At 41.2% G+C, this 10400-nt stretch overlaps 1 protein-coding gene across 3 annotated transcripts; it reads left to right on the forward strand.

Moving 5' to 3' along the window:
• Positions 1-260: 260 nt before the first annotated feature.
• Positions 261-6600, forward strand: LOC101467635 (glucosamine-6-phosphate deaminase 2). 3 transcript variants are annotated; one of them, XM_076877469.1, is made up of 7 exons: positions 261-392; positions 906-1044; positions 1139-1240; positions 2781-2963; positions 4521-4705; positions 5376-5550; positions 6053-6600. In XM_076877469.1, exons 2-7 carry the CDS (start codon positions 921-923, stop codon positions 6109-6111), a joined length of 828 nt encoding a protein of 275 aa, XP_076733584.1. In that variant the 5' UTR covers positions 261-392; positions 906-920; the 3' UTR covers positions 6112-6600. The 3 variants fall into 3 exon arrangements, with proteins under 3 accessions (XP_076733584.1, XP_004564226.1, XP_004564225.1); XM_004564169.5 differs by lacking the exon at positions 261-392 and adding an exon at positions 445-552; XM_004564168.4 differs by lacking the exon at positions 261-392 and having other exon boundaries at positions 559-1044.
• Positions 6601-10400: the final 3800 nt, after the last annotated feature.

Raw genomic sequence — 10400 nt, forward strand, 5'->3', positions numbered from 1 at the left:
AACTCCAACCACGTGGGGCCCGTGTAAATGTGGAGGATTGCATCAGAACACTTATTAGTGTCAGATTTTTGGCAAATGAAAACTTCAGATCATCAACAATAAATGGTAAATGGCTTGTATTTGTATAATGCTTTACTCAGTCCCTAAGGACCCCAAAGCGCTTTACACTACATCCAGTCATCCACACATTCACACACTGGTGATGGCAGCTACACTGTAGCCACAGCTGCCCTGGGGCGCACTGACAACGTGATGTTGGATTTTTGAGGCGCAGGTAAACACGGACTGTCACCAGTGCTGTTAACCAGCAGGGTAGGAGATCCACTGAGGCAACGCCCGAGAAGTCAAAGGAAGAAGATGGTGTTGAGAAAAGACTGCCAGCATTATTCAGTGTAAGAAGAATATTCAAGTTTGTAACACTGCTGCTAGTGTTTCGATGTAACATGTTTTGGTCCACGCGGACTTCCATATGTTCCACACGTATCAGCTGACGGGCAGATGATCACGTGACGATCACCTGCTTCCTGGTCTGACAAGCGACAGATTTTGCAGGTAACCTGTGTTATCGCTCTAATGTTAGACGCGTGTTAGCTGCGGATTTGTAATTCCCGAGACTGTGCGGAACATTCCCGAGACTGTGCAGTATTACGTGTACACACCACTACACGTGAAATATTCCGCTCCGGTCGACTTGCTTCACTTGTTAGCATTAGCAAGTACTTCCGATCATTTACTAAAGTATAGTTTTGGACACTAATGACTGTTTGTCATTGGCCCTTTCTGCATAGGAATACAGACAGATTGTTCAGATACAAATATTTATCGGAGGAGGCATTTGAAATAAGCTAAGCGCACACTTAGTAGTTTTTACTTTTCCAACTTGTATTTTTCTCACACACACTCAGTGAGAGCTTACTACTATGAGGCTGGTCATTCTCGACGACTATGATCTGGCCAGTGAGTGGGCAGCAAAATACATCCGCAACAGAATAGTCCAGTTTAAGCCTTCTGCTGACAGGTTCTTTACTCTGGGCTTGCCAACAGGTGAGTAACAACAATACCCATGTTGCGAAAAATGAGTCCTGCAATGTGAAGTCTGTGTTTCCCCTCTAAGTAGGATTTGTCTCATTTCTCACAGGTAGCACTCCTTATGGCTGTTACCAGAAGTTAATTGAATACTACAGACATGGTGATATTTCATTCAAATATGTGAAAACGTTTAACATGGATGAATATGTCGGTGAGTTAAAGGATAACTGACTCAGCTTTTTCCTCAGTATTAGTTGTGCAACTCTAAGTGGGCTCTTTGGAGAAAGTGTTTTTGAGGTGGGGCCGTGTACTGGGAGACAAAACCAGAATTTCAGCAGTGCTCAAGTCTGGTGACAGTGTGTTAACTGTGACTAATGAGCTGCATTAAAGTTGATATGTCACAGTTGACAACAGAAACAAAAATGTTACAGCCAGTTTTAAAACGGGCCCACAGACGTTTATCATCTTATCAGTAGTGTTACAGCATCACAGGCTCAAATCAGAACCACTTGATTCTCGGTTGTAACCCTCAAACACTTACCTAAAAGCAGATAACGCATAAAAGGAAATGGCATCAAAAGAGTTTGTTGCTCTATAAAAAGCTCCCCATAAAGCTTGGATATCATATTTTTCATCACTGATTGGAGAAAATAGACAAACCATGGGTTTGTCTTCAGCTCTGTATGCAGGCTGATAACGAGTCGGTGCTCTGCTGAGCCAAACATTCCTTTAACCTTAACTTGAAATGACCTTCTTGAAATTCCTCATAAATAAAATTTTAACCATTTGGGGAAAATATTCATAATTGATACTTGCCTATTGATATTTATTTAGACTCTTTCTCTCTGATCACATCCTCCACTGTGTCTATTAGACCCCATTCCTACAATGCTGCTTAATGCCGCTTGCATGTGCAGCACCTATGCCGGGGCATCGTCTCGGTAGGACGTGCCCGGCCAGAACAACTTATCCAGGAGGCGCCAGCCTTAGCTGTCTCCTTTCGATGTCGTGTAGCGGCTCTACTCTGAACCCCTCCTGAAGGACTGAATTTACCCTGTTGCTAAGGGGAGCCCATCCACCTTTCAGAGAAAGTTAGTTTCCTCTGCTTGTATCTGCGATTTCATTCTAATAGTGTTAACAGAAAGATGAGGCACAGATGAACAGATTTATGCAGCCGTCTCGCACCAGATGGCAGGAGACACAATAATTTAGTGGCGTTGGGCATCAATTAAAATGTTAACAAATCTCCATATTAGCTTATCTTAATTGGATCCCTGTTAAATCCAGAATTTAATTTAAAATCCTTCCCCTTGCATACAAAGTCCCATTTTTTTATGTTAAGGACCTCATAGTACCGCATCACCCCAACAGAGCACTTTGATCTTAGGCTGCTTAAATAACCTCATGATCAGGTTATGTGTTCAGCTTAGGTGTCAGTGGTGACTTAGCCAAGTAAAAAGAGACAGTTTCATGACACAGAAACATGTGACCTCGAGCTCAGAACTGCTCACTAAACCATTTATTTCTCATTGTAGTCCACCATCAGGCTTAACAGGACTAAAATACTCAGTAGCTTTGGGCTAGCAGTAACAGAATGTACTAACATTAGTAAGTTGTATGAAGAGATTTTCATCAAACTGAGTGATCAAGAGTGATACTCTACACGATTAGTTACTTTGAGCTATTTATTTCTTTTTCATTCGGCTTTTCTTACTAATTTCACTCTCAGTAAACACGTTTTTGCTGTTCAGGTCTACCTCGTGCTCATCCCGAGAGTTACCACTCCTACATGTGGAACAATTTCTTCAAGCACATTGACATTGATCCAGCCAACGCTCACATTCTTGATGGAAATGCACAGAACTTGGAGGAGGAGTGTCAGGCTTATGAGCAGAAGATCGCTGAAGCTGGAGGAATCGAGTTGTTTGTTGGAGGTCAGACGTGTGGCTTTTGATATAGATTGCACAGCAGTGCTGCGTGGTATGCAAACTATTTGTGAAAGTGTTGTGACTGCAGATTGTGGCTGTTTCACTACATTATTATTATTATTGTTGTTTCTATCTCTGCACAAGTGGAGTGGCGTTTTTCTGTTGGGATATTATTAATATAAGTAATACACCAATGGTATACAAAGAAATAAAAGATAAACCCAACAGCTAAAACAATAAAAAATCTATTCTTGGCTTCCTTTTTTTTCGATTTGGAGTTCTAAGCTTTGGCATGACTTAACCTTTGATTAGAAGGAAAACCTGCTAGCTTAGAGTAAACTGTACCTTTGCCACATCTCGTTCGCTGTTATTGTGCAAAGTTGCCTGAACTCAAGGCAGTTGTTCTTTTCTGTGCTTGAGTCGATCACAGACAGCTCCTCATTTGAACTGTTTTTTTCGTTTCTTCATCATCCATCAATATTTACTCTTCTTGAATGTAGCAATGTTTATGCTAACGTGCTAGATAGCATTACTTGTGTGCTCAGTGGCCAGATAATTTAATATATGGTCACTGGGCACACCGGCTGTGGCAAACTCCTGTGAATAAGCGAGCAGCCAAAAATAGCTTTATCGTTACAAATTGTTTGGTTTACAAATTCTGTGTTCCATGTTGTTTGCTCTGTTGTTAAATTTGCATTATGTAAGTAAGTAAGGTTTATTTATTAAGTGCTGTATGGCTGAAGCAGTTCATGATATGTGGAGTCATGTGACCGTGGAGGGCTCTGAAAGGATCACTGAAGTCCGCACGTGTCACATGAAGCCTCGCAGCAGCATTGTGAACCATCTATAGGCAATCCAAAGATGATTTGCTCAGGCAGAGGAATAACAAATGACAGTGATCAGGGCGAGATGAAAGCATGCGTAATCATTTCCATTTGACTTTGAGACACAACATATTCACGACGGATGCAGCAGCGCCCCCTGCACAGCCATCCCGCCCCCAGACAGGGTTTAGGAAAGTGGGGTGGAAGAAGACCCACCTGCTCTCCTCCCTGCTTGTCTGTTATAAAGTGGCCTGTTGGTTGCATGTGTTGGTTTGCCTTAGTGTATGAGGTGTTAAGAGTGTGATTGAGGGGATAGATGCAACACAAGCACGAGCACTCGATGCGCCTCTTAAAGCCCTCGAGATCTGAGGTCCACATAAATGCACTGTACTTTTTAAAAAGAGGGTCAATAACAGTCTGATTAAAATGCGTAGGGACACAGCCAGGCGTCAGAGAATGAGTAATTCTCTTATGAACTCAGGGTCAGATGGCGTAAGAGCTTTTTGAACAGTAAGGTTGGCTGATTGTGGCAAATAAAAGGTTTGAATTCCCTCGGCCGCTGTAGATGAAATTAGAAAAATATGTAGCCCTCGCATCTTTGTCTGTGTTGTTAAAGGAGTGAAGTAGTTAGAAAACTATGTGCAAAATTTCACCGTTGCAGCACCTACTACTATGTCATAGGGATCAATTCATTTCATTTTATGCTCTTTACCACATGCTGTTGAATTTTGTTCTGTAGGTATTGGTCCTGATGGTCACATAGCATTCAACGAGCCTGGCTCCAGCCTGGTTTCCAGAACGAGAGTGAAAACCCTCGCAAAGGACACCATTGTGGCAAATGCTCGTTTCTTTGGCAATGACCTCTCCAAGGTTCCCACAATGGCTCTGACTGTTGGTGTAGGAACTGTCATGGATGCCAAGGAGGTCAGATTAAAGGGCACTTATTTCAGTCCTTTTTTTGTCCTGTTTACACACTTTACATGCAAAATATTTGCACAAATTTTACCTCTTGTGTGTGTAAAGGCCTTAAGAAAAGCCAGCACGCAGAATTTTGACAGCGAATATTTTACCAGCTGATGTTTATTGAGACTGTTTCTCTTCTGTAAGGGCTACTCCGTCTCAAGTTGCAGACATTTTCTACTCGGCCGTCTCCAGTTTGTACAAAAATGTTATCGTGCAAAAAATTTGAACATAAATAATAAGTGCTGTGAAACTTTAGCTTCATATATCAAATACTTGTCAAGATGTACTTTTTGAAAAATGCTCCACTGACCTTCTTTCCAACCCTTTTAAACTGCAAAAGTTTGAACATTACTATCTCCAAACTTCCAACAAACCACTACAAACGGACGTTTTCACTAGTCTCTCTCACCATTAAAGACGAATCAGGATCTAATTTGGGATAGGTGCATTAAAAACAGTGTCTATTGTATTTCATTTATATATGAAAAAAGTCCAGCACTCCTGTCACGTACTCGATCACACACGAATAACAATTACAATATAAAGTTGCTTGAATAACCATGGTTGTGGCTGCTGCTAAATATAGTCATTTCAGTACAATAAAACTTTAACACACTTTTCCTCTGCTCAGGTGATGATTCTTATCACGGGAGCACACAAAGCTTTTGCTCTCTACAAAGCCATAGAGGAGGGAGTTAACCACATGTGGACAGTATCAGCGTTCCAGCAGCACCCACGCACCATTTTTGTCTGTGATGAGGATGCCACCTTGGAACTCAGAGTCAAAACTGTCAAATACTTCAAAGGTACCAGTCACTCCTGTTGTGTGTGCCTGTTTCTAATACCTGCTTATTTTTAACTAAAAAGCTACAGTGCAGGTAACTGATTAGAAAAATGCTAACTGACTTAAATGTGTACCGTAAGTACAGGTATGTGAACCAAAAGGACTAAAATGTCATCCTTAAAGCGATCAAACAATTTAGCTTTAGCTAACAAATGATAAATGGGCTGGTTCTTATGTTTCTCTACCTGACTGCTTTATACAACTTTCCTCATGCAACATATGTAAACATGTTGAAAAATGCAAAAGCTTGTAGAATAAAATCAACAATGTGTGGAAAACCTTAACTAGTACATTTTTTTTTAACACACTTGTGTTTAAATTTAGCTACACAAATAGACCGAGAGCTGCAAACTTACATATTTACTTATATATGCTTAGCATTAGATTAGCATTAGCTTAGATATTTGACAGGCATTGAGTCCACATCCCAGCAGTTTGTTTTACTCTTTTCATTTTTGTTGTAGGTTTAATGCATGTCCATAATAAACTGGTGGACCCAGTGCTCAGCATAAAAGACCAGTAAAGGAGCCAGTGAATAAGGAAGACAACTGAAGGTTGTGACCAATGATTTCTGGATTCAACATCTGTTCCACGTCTGAAGAGCTGGTGTTTGAGTCCTTAACTGTGCATGTTGCTTATTCAGAAACTTACTTTGAATGTTATTCTTTTCAGACTGTTACTGATTATTAGTGAAAGGTCACTGTTCATTTATGTTGCGATGTAGTTATAACACAAGTTTACCTATCCGAGGTGTTTTGTTTAATCTTTAACTAATTAAAACTAGTTAATGTTTAACTCGTTTTTTCAGGATTACTTTTTTCTATAAAGTAAAGACCATAAACAAAACGCCCAAATTTGTTTGGTGGTTGAAGCGAACCTAGACTCTTTGTCCATATTCATTCCCAAAGTAGAAGGCAACAATGTGCGGACAACAGTTCAACAAAAGAAGCAAATGTGATGTGTATGTTGGTCAAATCTTGTCAACCAAATAAACACTGTACATGTAGATATATTTTAGGGTCCTCGTCAATTAATTAAAGAGAGCCTGTTACTGTCCAACAATAATTATCGGTCGGTGGATTTGAGTGTCTCACATGTGGATACTGTGAGTGGTTTTGAGGTGATGTTCCCAGTGTTTGAAGACTGAGATATGGTTTAATGCTCCTGTTAGAAAACCTTCTGTTGGGATGATTTTCTTTCACACTGCCAAAGAACAAAAATTAGTGTCAAAGTGAAAAACTCCACCCAGTTTTCTTTTACAAGGGGTTCATAACATGTGTCCCAGACATGTAAGGTGTTGGTTTCATACACTTACTGGACGAGTGTGTATTCCTATGTAATTAATTAATGCTGTTACACCTGAGTGTACTGAAATGCAGTGTGACTGCAGCATAAATTAAATTTGTCCTAACTTTACTTGAAACACATTCTTGTATATGTGCTTCACAATAACGGCTGCTTGACTTTTTGCTTCATGGTAAAATGGCCTGCATTTGTATAGCGCTTTTCTAGTCCCTAAGGACCCCAAAGCGCTTTACACTACATTCAGTCATTCATGGATCCGTCTCACTTGGATGTGGCCTTAGAAGGCAAGGGCCTGTTTCGTAGGTGGCCTATTGCCTAATCTGATTACGCCTCATAGCAGGATTTTACAAATGTCCAAAGCCTTGGGTTGGGCTCATACATCAGTTTTGATTTGGTGGGGATAATTAACAAAAGTGACAAAACATATTTTTATCACAGCCCTGATCACTTGACCATATATTGATACATACAAAACTACACATTTATACCTGAACATTGATATCACCATATGGGAAGACAGAATCACAATATAATGTCGGCATATATGTCATGATCTTGGTCTAAGTGGTCTTGTGTACCCCTACCACACGATGTTCACAGTGATTCTACAGTTGTTCACCAGCAGAATAGTGTAATGTAACAAGATGATTGAACTGAATCTGTGTTTTTTAAGTAAATTTGAAGACTATTTTTAAAAAAAAAGTATTTATTACACCCAAGGTTTTATCATTGATATTGGTTCTGTCTGTTGGACTTTGGGGGAAACATACATAAAATGAAACGATATGATATGATACACTGCTGCTCTGTCCCATATAGCCAGTGGTGTCAACCAAAGGGAGAGGAATTTATTGCCTTTGGGAGAGCAAAGAAGAGGATCCCAGACTTATATCTGTAGCTGCCTTTGTTGATTTACATAATTTGTTTAAAGAGCAAACCAGCAAATGACCCAAAAAATGGTGTTAATGGGTCAAAAACACTTGGCCTAGGTGTTGCCAGTGTCAAATCAAATCAAATCAAATCACTTTTATTGTCACATCACATGTGCAGGTACATTGGTACAGCACATGTGAGTGAAATTCTTATGTGCGAGCTTCACAAGCAACAGAGTTGTGCAAAATACAATAATGTAAACAAGCAAAATACAAGAATGGCCAACCTGAAACTAATAAATATATGTACAATATATAATAGTGTATGCATTTCTGGATGTGTATACTAAATATTTTCCTACGTGTGTGTGTGTGTGTGTGTGTGTGTGTACACATATTTTACAAATTAAATAGAGTAAACAATAAATAAAATAAATAAAATATACAGAGTGAGACATGTGCAAAACAGTGGCATTACTGTACAGTATGGAGTGCATAATGTTAAAGTTCCAGTAGTGAAGGTGAGGTGTCTATGACGTGTTCAGCAGTCTGATGGCCTGGTGGAAGAAGCTGTCTCTCAGTCTGCTGGTACGGGACCGGATGCTGCAGAACCTCCTTCCTGATGGAAGCAGTCTGAACAGTTTATGGCTGGGGTGACTGGAGTCCTTGATGATCCTCCCTGCTTTCCTCAGGCAGCGCTTCCTGTAGATGTCTTGGAGGGAGGGAAGCTCACCTCCAATTATCCGTTCAGAGCACCGCACTACTCGCTGGAGAGCTTTGCGGTTGTAGGCGGTGCTGTTGCCATACCAGGTGGTGATGCATCCAGTGAGGATGCTCTCAATGGCACAGTGATAGAAGGTCCTGAGGATGCGGGGGCTCATGCCGAATCTTTTCAGTCTCCTGAGAAAGAAGAGGCGCTGCTGCGCCTTCTTCACTGTTTTGTTTGTGTTGCCCTAACTATAAGCTAAAACTATAAGTTTTAAACCTAATCTTAAAAGTAAACAGGGTGTCTCTTCCTCTGAATCCAACTGGTTCCCATTACAACTTTTAAATATGCTAGCAACCACAAGTAAGAGGCCAACAAGTGCTCAGCATCTCTGGGAACTCCTTCAAGACTGTTGGAAAACCATTTCAGGTGACGAAATCCTGAAGCTCATCAAGAGAATGCCAAGAGTGTGCAAAGCAGAATCAAAGCAAAATAATCTAAAATATGAAGCATGTTTTGAGTTATTTCACACTCTTTTGTTTACTGCATAATTCCCCATGGGTTCATTCATAGTTTGATGCCTTCAATGTAATTATTCATGAAAATACAGAAAACCCATTAAATGAGAAGGTGTGTCCAAACTTCTGACTGGTAGTAGAATAGAATAAACCTTTATTTTCCCACAGATGAGAAATGTGGGTGTTACACAGCTTTTATAGCAAGGGGAATATAAAATATAAAAGGAAGACACAAGGTGGTCCTATTTACATAAGCGATTGAAGTTCGTACATACAGGTAACAATGTACAGAATATGTATAGAAAAACTGTACATAACTATATATAAAATGTACAGTGAAACAAGCTGATGAGTAGGATGACCATGTTAAACTGTGTAATTTAGTCGGACAGCTGCTGGTAAGAATGACCTGCGATAGCGCTCCTTCCTACACTGTGGGTGCAAAAGTCTACTGCTGAACGAGCTGCTCAGTGCTCCTGACCAGTTTGAGTTCCCCCCTGTCCCTCTCTGCCATTCCACCACTCCAGCAGACCACAGCATAGAAAATAGCAGACGCCACCGCAGTGTCGTAAAACGTCCTTAGGAGTGTCCTGTTCACCCCGAAGGATCTCAGCCGCCGTAGCAGGTGGAGACGACTTAGACCCTTTTTGTAAAGTGTTTGTGGACCAGTCCAGTTTGTTACTGAGGTGAACACCCAGGTATTTGTTCTCCTCCACCATTTCAATGTCCAAACCCTGGATGTTCACTGGTGTAATAGGAGGTGGCTTCTTGCAGAAGTCAGTCACCAGCTCCTTCATCATGCTGGCATTGATGCAAAGATGGTTCTGTTTGCACCAACTGACGAAGTCGTTGATGACCCCCCTGTATTCCAGTTCGTTTCCCTCCGACACCCGGGCCACAATGGCGGCGTCATCCGAGAATTTCTGGAGATGGCAAGTGTCCGTGTTATAACTGAAGTCTGCAGTGTACGGGGTGAAGAGGAAAGGGGCGAGCACTGTTCCTTGTGGGGCCCCCGTGCTACAGACTACCACCTCAGGCACACAGTCCTGCAGCCTCACATACTGGGGTCTGATTCTTATATAGCGCTTTCCTACTCTCCTGGAGTTCTCAACACCACATGCCTCATACACCCTTTCACACCCACTCACATCACTTCTAAACTCAAGTGCAAACTAACCAACATTCACACTCCGATGAACGCATCGGACGGCAACTTGGGGTTCGTATCTTGCCCCAGGATATTTGGCGTGCAGGCTGGGGAAGCCAAGGATTGAACCACCAACCTTCCAATAAGTAGCTGATTTGGCATTATTTGAACTGAATTAAATTTCTCTCACTGGAGCCGTTAATGTGGCAGTCCTTTTGAGATGCAATTGAGAAGCTTTTCCAGCAAGACACTGCTGCCATTGCT

Source organism: Maylandia zebra, linkage group LG19, assembly GCF_041146795.1.
Source record: "Maylandia zebra isolate NMK-2024a linkage group LG19, Mzebra_GT3a, whole genome shotgun sequence".
NCBI lineage: Eukaryota > Metazoa > Chordata > Actinopteri > Cichliformes > Cichlidae > Maylandia > Maylandia zebra.